This window comes from Cydia strobilella, chromosome 16, assembly GCF_947568885.1.
Source record: "Cydia strobilella chromosome 16, ilCydStro3.1, whole genome shotgun sequence".
Taxonomy (NCBI): domain Eukaryota; kingdom Metazoa; phylum Arthropoda; class Insecta; order Lepidoptera; family Tortricidae; genus Cydia; species Cydia strobilella.
In genome coordinates this window covers 732,922-751,784 of record NC_086056.1, presented here as the reverse complement: position 1 = coordinate 751,784, position 18,863 = coordinate 732,922, and the positions used below count along the sequence as shown (strand labels likewise).

At 39.0% G+C, this 18,863-nt stretch overlaps 1 protein-coding gene across 1 annotated transcript in view; it reads right to left on the bottom strand.

The window, feature by feature from the left end:
* Positions 1-18,863, bottom strand: part of LOC134748371 (hemicentin-2-like) — a 200,599-nt gene that overhangs the window by 74,013 nt on the left and 107,723 nt on the right. The window contains exons 5-6 of the mRNA XM_063683155.1: positions 6,071-6,271; positions 815-966 (exon numbers count right to left, since the gene is read on the bottom strand). Of these exons, the coding sequence (XP_063539225.1) occupies positions 815-966; positions 6,071-6,271 (353 nt within the window). The remainder of the gene's footprint in view (positions 1-814; positions 967-6,070; positions 6,272-18,863) is intronic.

The following is an 18,863-nucleotide window of genomic DNA, read 5'->3' as shown; positions in this document are numbered from 1 at the left end:
TTTTTATTTTTAACCACAAAGAAGGAAGCACGATACCAGTGTTACCACATTAAATTTATCAATTACCTACATAATCAAATAAATATTTAAAAATCATGACATACGGTTGCTTAACATCAGGCGGGCCGTATGCTTGTTTGCCACCGACGTAGTATTAAAAAAAAATACATGATCCACAACCCCGCCAGTTACACTCGGATTTAAGAATGAAATGGTAAGGGAAAAAATATTTTTTACAAACATCTTTTATCCACAACATCTACCAAAATCATAATTTTATAAACAACTAAATATTTCGGTATACAACTTCTACGAGCCAAATATTTGCATGGCATCGTGACCCAGTATTAATAAACTACTAAGCGCCACTTGCACCATTCACTATTGACCGGTTAAACCTGGAGTTACCATGGTTACCAGTACAATTTGACACAGGGTTATGGTACGATACCCTATAAACAGAGGAACGCTTTTTTAGTCTTATAAATATTCAACGAGTTGCTAGCATCTATAGGCTCCAGGTGTCCACTTACCAAGCTAGCTGTGCGTTTCTTTGTCGCCGTTGCAGTAGCGAGCTAAAGGCCAGGCCACCTGTGGCCATAATTTACAATTATGTCGGAGGAGTGCTGACCTGTAGCGAGTGTGGACGCACATTCGCTGCAAAAATTTGCTGTCAGTCACCTGAGAGCGTAGAACTCAGTTGTTGTCGCCGGAAACGGCTAGGAGAAAATGATGATGATGACCTAAGTATATACAAAAGAAGTGATGACACAAAACGCTAAGGTACCTAGTTACAGTACTGAGAGGCACTCACGTTTTTCACCCCCCTCTTGATCTGGCGTCCGCCCTTCCACCACGTCAGCACAGCCTCAGGCCTCGATCCCGTGGAATGGCACTCCACCTCCTGAGGCCGGTCCGCGCGTAGCTGGCCGCTTTTGTTCAAGATGGCCGCCGTGAGGGGACGCACTGGAACCAACTGGTGTGGTTAGGATGGAATGGTGTTTAAGTTTAGTTTTTACATTTTATGCCCCGTTTTTTTAGCATTAGGAATCAAGGAGATTGACTGACGTCCCCCGTACCCAGCGGCAGTACTGCAGCAATAACGCTGCGTAGCAGTCGGAATCAGGTAAAATATGTTGTTTAATGGTCTATATGTATTACCTGTACCTGAAGTTAAACAAACAAATTTACACGCACCTAGCCGCTGCCTTTCAATCGAAGGTTCTCTGTCATTTTGTTTTACGGACATTCTTACACAAATTGACTAAGTCCCACGGTAAGCTCAAGAAGGCTTGTGTTGAGGGTACTCAGACAATATATATAATATACAAATACTTCTAAAATGGACAGTTATACCTACTGTATTTTCGTGTAAAAGGGCATTGGGTTAATTGAGACAGTATAATAAATTAACGGAGCATGACAGGATACTTATATTAAAATAATACAACAACAGTACAAGAAAAACTCGACGAATTTTAACCAAAAACGTTATGTTCTGACCCGCAAAATAATTGTAATTACAATTTTTGCTAAAAGGAAAACGGAGCAATATCCAGTCAATTTTAAATAGGTTTAAAAATAACACTTTTGATAGAATTTTGGAAGTGAAAATTGGGACTACAATTTCTTTCTGGCTCGTGTGAGCTAAAATCGGTCCGTATTATAGTTGCACCTGTCAGAGGATAACGAACTAACGAATAACGACGTGACATACCAATTTTTTTTTTTACCTTTCTTTACTCGACTGCCCAAAAAAAGGGGAATAGGTAATGTAATCAGGGTTCATGTTTGCACGTAGGTAGGTTTCTTTATTATCAAAAATAGTGTTTTTATATCATCTTTCTTAAATAAGTTTCTCAATTGCTCAAAGGTTGACTGGAAGAGATCCCTTATAGGGATAAGTCCGCCTTTGTACATTGTATATATTTATGTTCTTTTATTGTGTTTGTAATCTGTCTTATGTACAATAAAGTGTTTACATACATACATAAGTCATAGGTACAAAGTAGGGCATATTATAGAGAAATAAGTGAGCTACTCTAAGATCACTCTTATACATAGTTTTCCTTACTTAACAATATACAGTTGTGAGGAAGGTACGAGAAAACTAACTTATTAATATATTAACAAGTTTTAAACTTGCTTGTAACTTGATACTTATTAGGTACTAACCGGTCAATTCGAACAACTTGATAATTACTAGATACGAAAACAATACGAAATCTAATAGATACGTTATAGTTTAGTTGTCAACTGGTTATCTTTTGCAGTTCGATTCGAGAAACCAATTGTAATTTCACGCTACAATTATTGTGACGTTTTGGGATATCCATTAGATATCCATTGGATGTCTAAGTAATATCTTAAGCAAATCTTAAAGTGATCGTTCAAGAGAACATTCAGAATCGCGGAAATGTAAAATTTGACATGACTTTCTTAAATATCTCGTTATCGTTTCTGTTTCATATCTAGTGGATATCTAGTTGATATCTAGATCATTGTTCGAATTGGCTCGTGAGTTCGAATCTTATAATATATAAGCACGCTTAAAACTTATTATAAATGGGGTTTCATCTATGGAGTGTGTAGGGTAGGGTAGGAAACAGTGGCTCGGAAAAAATAGCCGGGTACAGTGATTCACTCAACATAATTCCAACATGATAGAGGCCATATTGGGGCGACTGAGCCACTGTTCGAGCTGAGCCACTGTTTCCTACCCTACCCTACTCAAAGCTTACTTTTATTTCGTTACGGCCATATTAAAGTGTGCTTTCCTTGAGCGTTTTTGCCATTAAAGCGTAATAAACGTCAGAATAATTTTCTCATATGTTTGCTGCATATTAACCGTCGACAGCGCTTCAGAAGATAGTGCCGGTATAAAGCTGAATTGTTTACTGAATGACCCTGCCTGCACGACACACACGCTGTTTAAATATGACGGATTTACCAGTACTTTAACTTGGGTTTAGCTACTCAGCGAGACATCGTTACGAATACCAGCTGCGGAACCCCTGCCTCCAGGAGGAAAGGAAAAGTGGGCAGTATGGAAAGCTTTTAACAGACTTAGGACGGGAGTTGGTCGGCCAAAAGTCTTCTGAGGTGGGGAATTGGGCGACAAGGTGATACATTCTGCGAGTGTGGAGTCCCCTAAACAACAATACACATGAGACAGTGTTCTCTGTGCTCAACGATGTGCACTGAGGAAGATCTAAGGGCCACACCCCGAGGGCTAGAAGTGGCAAAGCATTACGAACAAAGAAGAAGAAGCTACAGTGCTACATAAATTGTAAAAAAAATATTGAGGGCGCCACTGAGCTTCAACAGGCACATGATGTAGACATCCATTCATCCATCTCCTGCTGCATAAGTGCGTCTTACGTTTGCTGCTTGACATTTCATAGGTATATAATGGAATCCATTAAATGTATATTTCCATATAACCTCAAAACTTTACAATTTATTTAATCGTATGGCAAACAAAGTGTGTCGACAGATGGCAGTGAATTTACTGGGGTTACAAAATTTACTATGACAGTACCGCTCTAGTATAAGTTACTCTATGACAATATGTATGGTGATGCAACATAAAATACTGCGCACAACCTTAACACCGCCACGTGACTGAGTTGCACCGAATTGTTTGTGTCTGCTCGTTACTCGCAGTTAATTAAGGAGGCTCCGACAGCGAGAAATTAAATTATGGCGTCGCAGTGGACGGTGTCAGTAAAGCAGTAATTACGGGCCTAGAGCGGAAAAGCGCCTTTGTGAGCCATTTAGTAATAAGTACGCGTGATATTGATTGTCTGATAGTGCTTTGAGATGAGAGATAGCCAAGCGTCAAATGTGACAATCGTTTTTCAATAGAAAATTATGCTCGAAACTTCAATAGCTCTAGTGGCTGTGTGAGCTGTAGAGCCATAAGAGACGGTACACACGGACTCCAACTCGCAGTTGGAGCTGGAGCTCCCATACAAATTGCAGTCGGGTTGCTGTTCGTTCCTAAGATACAAGAAATAATTGCTTCGTTGGGTAATTATCACAGCGAACTCACAATGGTCTTAACTGCCATAGACTTTACAGGCTCTCAACTCCTTTAAATACCATTTTCCACCATTTTGAGTAGGTATTTTCCAAAAAATCTAATCGACTGAAACATTCTATCCTAAATACCGAACCTGCTCATTAAATTTGTAAGAAACTGAGAGGGAATTAAAAAGAAAACTCACAGTTAATGTCCAATATGAGCATCTTAGTCTGCGGCGGCGCCAAGTTGGTGTTGGCGGCCTGGCAGACCAGCCGCGCGTTTAGGTGTTGTCGGCCTACGTTGGGGAACGTCAGTGTGTTGACGGTCACGCCGTCTCGCTGCTCGAACGAATCGTTGATCACCGTATTCTCGAGGTATCAGGTAACCCAGAGTATTGAAAGAAACTGAAAGGGGAATTAAAAAGAAAACTCACAGTTAATGTCCAATATGAGCATCTTAGTCTGCGGCGGCGCCAAGTTGGTGTTGGCGGCCTGGCAGACCAGCCGCGCGTTCAGGTACTGCCGGCCCACGTTGGGGAACGTCAGCGTGTTGACGGTCACGCCGTCTCGCTGCTCGAACGAATCGTTGATCACCGTATTCTCGAGGTATCAGGTAACCCAGAGTAGTGAAAGAAACTGAGAGGGAATTAAAAAGAAAACTCACAGTTAATGTCCAATATGAACATCTTAGTCTGCGGCGGCGCCAAGTTGGTGTTGGCGGCCTGGCAGACCAGCTGCGCGTTCAGGTGTTGTCGGCCTACGTTGGGGAACGTCAGTGTGTTGACGGTCACGCCGTCTCGCTGCTCGAACGAATCGTTGATCACCGTATTCTCGAGGTATCAGGTAACCCAGAGTATTGAAAGAAACTGAGAGGGAATTAAAAAGAAAACTCACAGTTAATGTCCAATATGAGCATCTTAGTCTGCGGCGGCGCCAAGTTGGTGTTGGCGGCCTGGCAGACCAGCCGCGCGTTCAGGTACTGCCGGCCCACGTTGGGGAACGTCAGCGTGTTGACGGTCACGCCGTCTCGCTGCTCGAACGAATCGTTGATCACCGTATTCTCGAGGTATCAGATAACCCAGAGTAGTGAAAGAAACTGAGAGGGAATTAAAAAGAAAACTCACAGTTAATGTCCAATATGAACATCTTAGTCTGCGGCGGCGCCAAGTTGGTGTTGGCGGCCTGGCAGACCAGCTGCGCGTTCAGGTGTTGTCGGCCTACGTTGGGGAACGTCAGTGTGTTGACGGTCACGCCGTCTCGCTGCTCGAACGAATCGTTGATCACCGTATTCTCGAGGTATCAGGTAACCCAGAGTATTGAAAGAAACTGAGAGGGAATTAAAAAGAAAACTCACAGTTAATGTCCAATATGAGCATCTTAGTCTGCGGCGGCGCCAAGTTGGTGTTGGCGGCCTGGCAGACCAGTCGCGCGTTCAGGTGCTGCCGGCCCACGTTGGGGAACATCAGCGTGTTGACGGTCACGCCGTCTCGCTGCTCGAACAAATCGTTGATCACCGTATTCTCGAGGTATCAGGTAACCCAGAGTATTGAAAGAAACTGAGAGGGAATTAAAAAGAAAACTCACAGTTAATGTCCAATATGAGCATCTTAGTCTGCGGCGGCGCCAAGTTGGTGTTGGCGGCCTGGCAGACCAGTCGCGCGTTCAGGTGCTGCCGGCCCACGTTGGGGAACGTCAGCGTGTTGACGGTCACGCCGTCTCGCTGCTCGAACAAATCGTTGATCACCGTATTCTCGAGGTATCAGGTAACCCAGAGTATTGAAAGAAACTGAGAGGGAATTAAAAAGAAAACTCACAGTTAATGTCCAATATGAGCATCTTAGTCTGCGGCGGCGCCAAGTTGGTGTTGGCGGCCTGGCAGACCAGCCGCGCGTTCAGGTGCTGCCGGCCCACGCTGGGGAACGTCAGTGTGTTGACGGTCACGCCGTCTCGCTGCTCGAACGAATCGTTGATCACCGTATTCTCGAGGTATCAGGTAACCCAGAGTATTGAAAGAAACTGAGAGGGAATTAAAAAGAAAACTCACAGTTAATGTCCAATATGAGCATCTTAGTCTGCGGCGGCGCCAAGTTGGTGTTGGCGGCCTGGCAGACCAGCCGCGCGTTCAGGTGCTGCCGGCCCACGTTGGGGAACGTCAGTGTGTTGACGGTCACGCCATCTCGCTGCTCGAACGAGTCGTCGATGACTGTGTTCTCGAGGTACCAGGTGAGGCGGGGACGGGGGTCACCTGCAAAGAGAATCATTAATGTAGGCAGGTAGGTAATGTAGGTATATAGATGCTCTGGGCACTTTGGGCAACTTTGGGCAGTCCTGTACCCTCACCATGAATTTTACGCGGCCTTAAACGCCAGGTGTTTTGGTAGATATACGTGAACATAGCAAAAGAAGAACAGGTGAAGAGGAGATGTATCATTTTTAATATAAAAACCGGCCAAGTGAGAGTCGGACTCGCACACGAAGGGTTCCGTACTATTACGCAAAAAACGACAAAAAACACGTTTGATGTATGGGAGCCCCACTTAAATATTTATTTTATTCTGTTTTTAGTATTTGTTGTTATAGCGGCAACAGAAATACATCATCTGTGAAAATTTCAACTAGCTATCCCGGTTCATGAGATACAGCCTGGTGACAGTCGGACACACAGACAGACAGCGGATTAGTAATAGGGTCCCGTTTTTACCCTTTGGGTACGGAACCCTAAAAAAAAAGAAGAAGAGGTGAAGAGATGTATCACTTTCAATATAAAAAAGTAACACCTATTCAAATATAATACATTTCAAATTAAACCTGAAATGTAAGTACCTAACCCATTCGTTTACCTACCTAACTATAGTAAAACGAGATGTCTGAAAGATATTTGCGAATCTCCTAAAGTTTTACCGAAATGTCACTCTCAGTTCCTTACCGATGTTATCTTGTGAAATTTTTAAGGTTTTTTCCGCAGAAATTTGTTTTTTGGCAAATGGCTTTTACTTTATCTATTTTCTTGTGTACAAAGGGCAAAAGCTAATTGGCTGTTTTTGCTATATTTGTAAGCCTTTTTTAATAGTTATTTGTGTTACCAGGGCAAAGGTGTTTTTTTTATACCACGTCGATGGCAAACAATAAACATACTGTCCGCGTGCCAAATTTCGTGCATTCGGAGGTCGAGGAAGTGGGGGGTGGGGGGGGGGGTGTGCGCCGCGCCCGTACGTACAAAATGACACCACTCTGTCATGACGCCCAACATTCCTAACATTCCTCAGCCGTGCACGGAATTCGCGCGCGGACAGGACGGCCCGCCTGAGAGGATATTGGGCGATTTAATACAAACGTAGTCCTCATTTTATTCCTGGATATTGAAATTATGGGAAATATTTTTAAACAGTTCATTGTTTATAAGAATTAGTAGCGAAAAAGAAAATTTTGAAGGCCAAGGATAGAAAAACTTAGCGAAAACTGGAGGAGGCCTTCACCCAAGAGGGGTCTTTACGAACATTTTTAGAGTTCCGTACCCAAAAGGTAAAAACGGGACCATATTACTAAGACTCCGCTGTCCGTCTGTCTGTCACCAGTCTGTATCTCATGAACCGTTATTATAATTGCAACTGTTATCTTATTGTGTTATGCTTATTATGTATATGGACCAATGTTGTCTGCAATAAATGATAAATAATAATAATAATATTAATGTTTATTTGTGTATTAGCCTCCTTTCCTTAGATTAACGATAAATGACACAATAGTAGGTAATTAGGCTCTCGCGTTGAATTATGTCCCTATATGACAGTTCATTTTTAGGGTTCCGTACCCAAAGGGTAAAAACGTCCCTATTACTAAGACTCCGCTGTCCGTCTGTCCGTCTGTCTGTCTGTCACCAGGCTGTATCTCATGAACCGCGATAGCTAGACAGTTGAAATTTTCACAGATGCATTTCTATTACCGCTATGAAAACAAATACTAAAAAGTACGGAACCCTCGGTGCGCGAGTCCGACTCGCACTTGGCCGGTTTTTTTTAAACATAACTAAGGAACTTTTACATCTCTTTAGCACACTGTAATGTTATAGAGAATGAATAAAGGTTTTTTATTTTATTTATTTATTTTAATGTTTTGGACATTTTGGTGTAAACCACAACTAATTAGGTAAAATGTTTGATGATAAAATCGGAATTTACGATGGCAACCACACAACCTAATTATTGGAACATTTGCAGATTTTCAGCCAATATACAGCAATTTTATTTTATTAGTAAGCAGTAAAGTTTTTCAGAGAAGAGGCCGCGGAAAACCACGAGCAAGCTACACAACAACTGAAAGCGAAAGCAAATGTCGTGTCTTACAGGGACCTATAGAACCTGGCCGAGGACCAAGAAAACTGGCGCATACTCCACCGACAAGAGCGCTCTTTATGATGATGAAAGTTTTTCTATTATATTCATATTCATATTTATTTATTGCATCCATGGTACACAGGTGTTACACATATAATAGTTTCACATGGGCCCTGGTAGGGCAAGGCAATTATCTTAAATCTAAAGATTAATTTATATATGTACAATATATTTGACAGTGTCTTATTTAACTTTTAATAATTTCATAGTTGTATCATATAATATATAGTTATTTCTAAAGTCCATAACTGATTTTATTTTACCAAAATTTATAAAATTAAAATTAAATATACAATAATAATATACATGCTTAAAACGATTGTAAGTTGATGTCAAAAATATCGATACCTTTATATTGATGACAGGTTAACTAAAAGTTTGTTTGGTAATATTGTCTTCGGTTACCGCGATAGTTACTCATGAAATAAAACTATGAAAACGGATTATATCGCGTATATTGAATTTATAATACATCCCGACGTTTCGAACTCTTTACAGCGTTCGTGGTCAACGGGTGACTGAGGAAAAATTACAAAATGCAAAAATACCCACATACTAAAATAATGAACAATCATAGACTACAAACTTTAAGGCTGGTTGTACATGCAAAATCGGTTCATAAGGCTAGTTATACACTATAATTATTTTTCAAGTAAAGATATATATATATATACGCGATAAAAATAGTTTATTTTTATCGCGAACCGATTTTGCATGTACAACCAGCCTTAAAGTTTGTAGTCTATGATTGTTCATTATTTTAGTATGTGGGTATTTTTGCATTTTGTAATTTTTCCTCAGTCACCCGTTGACCACGAACGCTGTAAAGAGTTCGAAACGTCGGGATGTATTATAAATTCAATATACGCGATATAATCCGTTTTCATAGTTTTATTTCATGAGTTTGTTTGGTGTTAATTAAAACTAGTGGTTCCGTGAACGTGTTTCAAATCGGTCAATCCTATCCGGTCAATTATTCTAAATTAAGTAAGTACATCGCTAAACGATCCGGTTAATAATAATAATTAATTTCGCATTAATAATTAATCTAACACAAATTTAAACAAAGTTAATGTTATATTAATTTGTAACAAGCAGAAACGTCTGCGATCGATACTATTAAGCTTAGAATAAATTTAAAAGTGGAAAAATTACTGCTTTGGGTGAGACTTGAACTCACGGCCTCTGGATAGATACTCCAGCGCTCTGCCAACTGAGCAACCAAGACCTCATCCATAGTCAGCAAATCTTCCCACTATATGGGTCTAGGGGACTCTCCTAGCGACATCTACCGTAAGTGTTACACTTCTTAAACGGCCACCGGAGTTCCAAGTCATATTGGAAATTCACCAGTTACGCTGTGCTACCCATTTAAATTCCACATTTTTTTTCCACTTTTAAATTTATTTTAAGCTTAAAGTTAATGTTAAATTTACTGTTGAATATTATTCAATGTTTTGTTTACCGTAAGCTAAATATTAAATGTAAATAATTTAACCAGTACGTATTTGCTTTTCTTGCGAGTTCAAAATTCGCAAGCAAAGCAAATACGTATTTTATCGTGTTATTAAAGTTATGTAAATATATTATATATTATAAATTAAGGCCTCTTACACACTATAAACTGAAATAGATATCATACACTTGATTCGGTTAAGTTATTTATTTGTTTAAACAAAGGAATTCCAACAGCTATAAAATATTAGTTAAATATTTTAAATAACAATACACAGCCAATTATAGGAACTCGCAAATAGAAACTGAATATAATAATATGTTATACACACATAACATGTGTGTGTGTGTGTGTGTGTGTGTGTGTGTGTGTGTGTGTGTGTGTTATATGTGTGTTATGTTCCATTATAATTATGCAGAAGACTAACTAGTTTAATACATTAAAATATTCATATCATACTACCTCCGGCATCTTCAGCTTACACGGCTAACGTCTTGACCATTAGATCGGGTGGTCGTATTGGTTGTAACGTTATGAAAGTAACATAATGTTTTAATGGAACAAATAAATATATATATAGTTGTATCAAGTTATAAACTGAACGTAACTAAATTAACGTATCCTGAACCTAAACTAAAATAAAAATTCACCCCTCGGCAAGGTGCCGTAGAAGCTGGCAGCATTACCCCGCTGAATTGCAGTACTAATGCGCTGTGCGAGGAAGCTGCCAGCCCTCCGGTCCCCAGTCACATCCACCAGTCTCTTTGATGTTTTAATTACGTTATATTTAATCTCGGTTGTGAATTAACTTTATAAAAGATACGTTTGTCCGAATTGGCCTGTCTGTTTAATTAAGGCAAATGATATATAAGTTTATACCGCCGAGACGCTCTCCGGATCTGGGGCTTCCCGGAATTAATTCATAGACAAAATTAAATTTTCTTTTAAAATCATTTCAAGGTAGATAATGAAACATAGCGATTCAACTTGTGGTTGTATTAAAAATACACGCAGTATATTTTTTTATTAACCGTGACTGAATTATCCAATTACGACGAACAGTTTTAACAGAGTTTTTAAATAAAACGTTCGAAACGTTTTATTTAAATTCCAAAATGTACACAGATGTACTATATTTATATAGTTTGATTGAGGCGTAGTAAAATCTAACGGTGGAACGGACAGCCAAAAATAAATACTAGAGGCAGCTCTGTGGTTTAGTTTGAAAGAATTTTGTTACCTCCAAACTCTAAAATATTTAAATTCCTACCACATACCACAACACAACAGTGGTATACATCTAGAACCATACCGTAAAATGGGGTGAGTAGGAGCAAAACTGACATTCAAACCTCGATAACATTTTATTTTTACATATGTGAATAGTGTATATCGGTTTCGTAACAGTAGCTTTTTGCTTTTTTTTTGCCGTCTGGACGCCCTAGGTACCGCTGGAGAGACGAAGTGCAGAAAGACCTCAGCGAACTCGGCGCCGTCGACTGGACAGAAACGGTTTTGGACAGAGTAGCATGGCGGTCTTTGGTGTCGGAGGCCAAGATCCACTTCGGGTCGTCGCGCCACAGCAGTAAGTAAGTAAGTGAATAGTGTAAATAATAAGTGTTCCGGACGTTTGTATTTTAGTTTTTATTTTATTTTGGGTAGTTCCATTTCATAACTTTGACGATAAACAGGAAAAACTACCTCACCCCGTAGTCCCTCGTAACTGGGGTGAGATGAGTTTTTATACAAAGGTGATTTTGGAGAATTGTTGGATCTTTTTATTTATTATGAGTATTACTATAGCTCCATTTTAAAATGGAATACATTATTTTTGTAGCAGTAGCCCTAAAAACGCATCTCACCCCCCTTTCAAACCTTCTCTCTCCATTCATAACCCAACTCTCCCCGCGAAACCTACTCACCCCATTTTACGGTATAGATCTCAATTATTTTGTCGGCGAGTCAACAACGACACATATTCTTAATATTGAACTTGGCTCACATTTCACATTTATGTTTTTGTTGGGATATAATTTACCGTATAGCGTATAGCCCAACTGATGGTAAGTAGATGGTAATGTGAAATGGGAGCCAAGTTCAATATAAAGAATATGTGTCGTTCTTGACTTAGCCATAAAAGAATTGAGATCTGTATGGTTCTAAGTAGCTCGAAATGGTTTATGTAATATTACAAACGGTTGCTGCGTCGCCAGTTCCTCTATTTTAGAACTTGAGTGGACACGCGTGTCTAGATAAAAGAGGCTTGTAACTTAACTTTAGAAGAATTTCATTCATGTCGACCCGATTCTGTAAGGTTAGGTGAGGTAAGAGAAAGTATGAGGCAAGAAAAACACTTCTAGATAAAATAAACAGACAAGGTTTCCCATGTCTCGAGCAAAATAAGCTATACATAGCGTTGAAAAAAACCGGGAAAATCCCGGGAAAATTCCACGGCTCGTTTTTTTCAAGTTTCCTTCGAAAAAAACAATTTATTTTTCAATATACTTAATAAGGAATTTAAACAGGTAGGTTAAGATTGCATGTCTAATGTGTTTGTTTATGGCATTGACACTGTCATCGTAACGTATTTAATTTTTCTGAATAGAACTGGAAAAAAACCGAAAAAAAACGAAATTTTGTAAAATTCCCGAAAAAAACATTGATTTCTTCCGGAATTTTCATCCCTAGTTTCTCTTACCCCACCTTACCTTACCCGATTTGCAGAAAGAACTCCATGCAGCTACATATTCATGAAAATCTTGGCGGAGTTCAAATCAAAAAAATAATAATCAAAAAGCATTTATTTCGTTAAATAGTACCATAACACTCTCATGGTTGGGACTTCCTAGTAAGTATGTATAATACCTGTGACAGGAAGGCCCGCTCTTCCACATTTATCTAGTACATTTGTTCATGTTCATTACACAGCTGGAGAGTTTACGGCTGAATTTCCCTGAAAATAGTGCTTGACTATTTACGTCCCAGATTGCGAGGATAAAAGTCATGCGAGCGAACGGGTAGTAGAAAGTTGGTGTATCAAAACTATAAAAATAAACTATTACTAAACTTAATAATATTCTTATTCTTATTCTTATAAATGTGATGTCTACCCCAAACTTTAAATGCACTTTTCGTCGGGTAGCCACACATACCTCTGTTTTGACATTTTACAGGATACAGAATACAGAACTTTATTGGTAAAAGCAAATTTTACAGGTCACATTTTACATTTACAAAAAAATATATGTACATATGTTCGTTAATATAATGAATTACATATTTCATAACATTTTTAAACAAAAACATTTTTAGATTTAAATACAGGGACCGGACAACCCTTTCCGCGATAAAACCCTTTCAATGGGCAACACTTAAACACGGCTAACACATTGAAAGACTTTCCCTTTTGAACTGCAAGCCCATTCATACCCTTACCTTTGACTAACCCTTACCGAAAAGCTAACTAAAAATAAGGCTAGCTCTTAATAAGGGTTACCCTTATCTTTAAGCGCTTTTTATAAAGGTTTCCCTTTGCGTGAAAGAGACAGGATTAGTATATATCTACGGTAGTGTATGAAAAGGAAAGAAAATACGTGCCTAGTCAAAGAACGCCGCCGTCGCCGCCGACGATCGCTCGGATTCGAAGTAATGTGTGCTTTATGAACAAGGTAGACGACTTAAATTAGCACGCTTATATGCTAAAAGGGAAGCCCTTTATAAGGCTAACCCTTATAAGCAATATGCAAGGTGTTGGTGAGCGGATGATAAGGGTTTTGTAAGGGTATTTGGGCTACCGATTACTCAAATGTGGTAGCTTTATATAAGGGTTTTTAAAACCAAAACAAAGGGTTTCGTCTGGCGAAGGGTATGGTGAGTTAAGCCTTATGCAATACCCTTATAAAACCCCGATAAGAAATAGCGGGCCGGTCCCTGTTTAAATATAGTTAACATTAATATATTTTTTAAACTACCATGCAGAAGTCAACGACCTCATCGACCGAGGGACCTCAGTTAGCCGCGACCACGACCAGTGAAACCTGTGTCGAAACGTCGGTAAATAAAGGTAACAAAATAAATTCGCGATAGACCCGATTGTAAATGTGATTTAATATGTGTTCAATACGCGAAAGTTTCAAATGTTATAAAAACATACTATTAATAAATATAGGGACTACTATTAGTCAAATTAGTTTCTTTTTTGGAACTGTCAACTCAAAACGTTCTGCAACTATGGAATTTAACCAAGTTTCCTACTCTTTATACAATTCAATTCAATAGATTTTATTTTCAGACCACGTCCATAGTATTACTGTACATTCCTTTAATCCTATGTTAGTTAAACCTGTACTATCATCATTAATTTAAAAGCCTAGCTCTTGTCGGTGGAGCAATTTCCATGTATCTCTTTCCTGAGCCTTTCGTTTGACCGCCTGATACGTCACGACGTTTATCTTTTCCTTTAGTTGGTCCATGTATGTTCTTCTTGGTCTCCCTCTCTTCCGCCTTCCTTCTACTTTCCCTTCCACAATATTTTGTATGAATTCGTCGTGTCGTAACAGGTGCCCAACCATCTTCCCTCTTCTGCTCTCAATGATTTGCAACAGGGACCTCCTCTCCTGCACAAGGTTAAGAACTTCCTCGTTAGATTTTCTCTCGGTCCAACTAATCTTCTCCATCCGCCGCCAGCACCACATTTCAAAGGCTTCAAGTCTTTCTCTGTCGCTCTGTGTCATTGTCCACGTTTCACACCCGTATAACGCTATGCTCCAGATGTACACTTTGATAAGCCTTTTCCTGATTTGGCGAGATATTCTGGCTTTAAACCTGTACTAAATTATAATAAATTATATACTAAGCCTCTGAATGTCATATCATCGTTCCAGTGTTTCCAGAAGGCGCAAGCAAGCGAATCTAACACTAGGCGCAAGAGGCTGTTGGAAGTGTTAGTGATAGTGACGCATCAGTGATATAGTTCTGTACGATTTATAAAATAGGAATTGTGTCTAAAGATAAATTAATAGTTTAAAAAACACTCGAAAAACACGTTTTTATAAATGCACGTAAAAACAAAAAAAAACTATATTATTCTATTTACACTCCATGTATTTTATACAGGCACCTATGTCAATATTTACACAATTTACACTCAATATTTACAGGTCAATATATAATAGGTTTGTTATAACCTTGAAACCTGATCGTGTTCAAAGTCCATTACGTGACCTTTCTCACAAGTGCAAACATGACTATGATACAATATTCCATCATGGAATAGATAGATAGATAGATAGATAGATAGATAGATAAACTGTTTATTTGTTTGCCACAATACACACAAAATATTCAAATACAGAAATGACATAGGTACACAGAACAATCCAGAAAATAAATAAAAATTACAACAACAAATAAGTCACACCGATTTTTACATAATATGTAGAGGAAAAGGAAAACAATACATAAAAATACTGTTTTATACAAATAAAAATCCTGTGTGCGTCGCAGCAAAACAAAAAGGTTCTGGCTCAGTATTACGCTTCACCCATTAGGAAAAGCACTGATTTTCTGCCAGGACCTGATCACGTCAACAAAAAACAGTGGAAAATAATGAAATAGTCGAAAGTTAGTACTTACCTAATTAATTATTAATAAATAACTAGTGACACAGTTTAAACTATAGAGACATTTAATGCTTGCACATAGTTGTGACATAGAAGTGTCAGTGTGGTTAGCATGTATGTAGTGTCAAATGTGATTTAGAGAAAATCAATACCAGTGCCTTCCGGCTTTATCATCAGACCTTGAAACCTAATCGTGGTCTAAGTTCATTACAAGACTTTTCTAACAAATCCAAACACAGCTATGATACGATGTTCCATCATGAAGTTCCAGTTCATATATTCCGGCTCCATCATCAGATCAGTTCGACAGTACCATATTATTGTATTTTCATCAGAACTACATACAGCTGCTAATTTTCATATCCTTGGAAAATGGTTAAATTTGTTACCTTAGATTCCATTGCATAGTCACATACAGGTCGACCTAATGAAAAATGAAAATGAATTTAAGTTTTTAAGAATAATAATAACTGCATCAATAAATTGCTTAGATATTTAGTAGTAGTAGTAGTAGTAAACTCTTTATTGTACAAATATACACATTAAAAATTACATGGTACAAATAATAAGATGTACAAAGGCGAACTTATCCCTTTGAGGGATCTCTTCCAGTTAACCTTTGAGTAGATGAGAGGAGAAAGTGAAAAGAGGGTGACAAATGTAGCAAAATGTACAACAAGGTACCAGAAAGATAAAGGATATAAATACATACAAAATTAATAGGATAAACATATAATATATTACACGAAAAGGAATGGGGAAAATACACTAAAAATTGGAAAGAAGTAGAAAAATATAAAGCAACATACAATACAAATATAGGCACATTAATCAATCAGAATAACCATAGCTTCTTTAACCTCTCCTTGAACGACGCAAGCGATTGCGCCTGTCTGAGCGAAACTGGCAGCTCATTCCACAGCTTCACTGAACGCACTGCGAAGGACTTGTTGTATCCACGAGATTTGTGAGAGGGGATGGCAAGTGATAAATTCGCGCTAGAACGGAGACGGTGGCTACTGCCTTCAGCCAGAAATTGAAATTTTTGAGAGAGGTATACAGGAGAAGAAGGTGTAAAAAGAACATTGAAGAGAAGAGAAAGAGTATGAAGATCTCTGCGGCGGCGGATTGGAAGCCAATTGAGTTTATGACGGTAGTAAGATACATGATCGTACTTCCGTAGGCCGAAAATGAATCTTATACAGACATTCTGTAAGCGCTCTAACTTGTCCAAGAGCTCTTCTGTCATGTCAAGATTCACAGCGTCGCCGTAGTCGAGTAAAGGCAGTAACAGAGAGCGAGCGAGGATGGCTTTGGTGTCAAGTGGAAGAAAGTTCTGCAGGCGCCTTAAAGAATGGAGCGATCCAAACAGCTTTTTGGTCAATTCAGTGACATGAGGCGCCCAGGAAAGTGTCTAATCCATGGTGACCCCTAGATTTCTGACAGTGGGTGAGAAAGAAATTGGTATACCATCAAAGAAAATTCTAGGTGCCACCTGCTCAGACAATTTGGAGATGTAATAAGGACTTCCAAAAACGATCGCTTGCGACTTCATGGCGTTGACTTTCAACCCGAAAGATGAAGCCCACAAACAGACGGATTCTAAGTCGGCGTTAATTTGGCTTACGAGGGAATCGAAATCGTCAAGGTTGGCAGCTGAATAAATTTGCAGATCATCTGCGTAAAGGTGGTAGCAAGATTTTAAAGACTTAGTAATGTTATTTATAAAAATGGAGAAAAGCAATGGAGAGAGAATACCCCCCTGGGGGACGCCAGAAGAAAGTTCACACCAATCAGAAAGATTATCGTCAACTCGAACCCTCTGACGCCTCCCAAAGAGATAGCTGCGAAACCAGGACAATTAAGTGGGTGAAACATTAAAATGATTTAAAAAGGCTAAGAGAATGTCGAAATCAACTGTGTTGAATGCGCTGCTAAAGTCCAAGAGAACCAAAATTGTGATTTTTTTATTTTCTATATTAAGGCGAATGTCGTCGGTGACTTTAACAAGCGCAGTGGTAGTGCTATGCCCGGGGCGGAACCCGGATTGGAAAGGGTTAAAAAGGTTGTGTCTGTTGAGGTGCGAAGAGAGACGTCTATTGACAAAACGTTCAATTATCTTGGAAAGGACTGGTAGGATCGAAATAGGACGATATTGGGAAAACGAGGAAGGATTAGACACTTTAGGAAGTGGAATTATGTGGGCATTTTTCCAACATGAGGGAAAGACACCAGAGGAGATAGAAAAATTTATTATATGCGACAGTACAATCACCGACGGCTCTAGTTTTATTAGACTTGAGTATTGAAATAACTTCTTGCGTGGTAATAGGGCCAAGATCAAAGAGAGCAATGTCTGAAAGCGGAGAATTGGCTAAAAGGGACAAAGAAGTTTGCTTGACAAGCGGGTCAAGGCAAACAGGGGAGGCGCTGAAAAATTGATTAAGAGCGTTCAGATCTAGAGTCCCGATAGCATTGGGTTTGGCCTTGCCAACACCAAGTGATTTTAAAAAACTCCAAAGCTTAGTGGGAGGACATTCGTCAATAGAGCGATGTATATAGGTATATTTGCGCCTAGCGTCCCTGCAAGCCCTATTGCAACGGTTACGAAGCGATGTGTAAGCTCGATGATTAAGTTCCGAGGGATCGTGTCTTAGTCTTAGGCGAGCTCTGTTCCTTTTCTTCATTAGGTCCCTAATGTCTGAAGTAAGCCACGGGGCAGGAAAGTGTTTGACACGTGTGGGTTTTAGATTAAGGTAATATTTAAAACTTGATAATTTAAAAGTGCTTGTTGCTAGGCCTATTTGAATAAAGAATATTTTGAGTTTGAGTTTGAATGAAAAATGAAAATGAAATTTGAAAATGAAAAATGAAAATGAAAATGAAAAATGAAAAGGAAAAATGAAAATAAAAAATGAAAATGAAAAATGAAAAATGAAAATGAAAAATGAAAATGAAAAATGAAAATAAAAATGAAAAATGATTTAATTGTGTATCAAAAATGCAGCTTATTACATAGTAGAATTACATTTTGAGGAGTATTCTATTGTTAGACAGCCTAGGAATAGTGTCCTGAGCCCTAAACTAGGTAAATCTGTCTTATAGGGATCAGGGAATAAACCACCGCCAGTTCTAGCAATGCAGCAAAGGTTGGTTGTAAAAAAAACCGGCCAAGTGCGAGTCGGACTCGCGCACGAAGGGTTCCGTACCATTACGGAAAAAAACAGCAAAAAAATCACGTTTGTTGTATGGGAGCCCCATTTAAATATTTATATTGTTCTGTTTTTAGTATTTGTTTTTATAGCGGCAATAGAAATACATCATCTGTGAAAATTTCAACTGTCTAGCTATCACGTTTCATGAGAT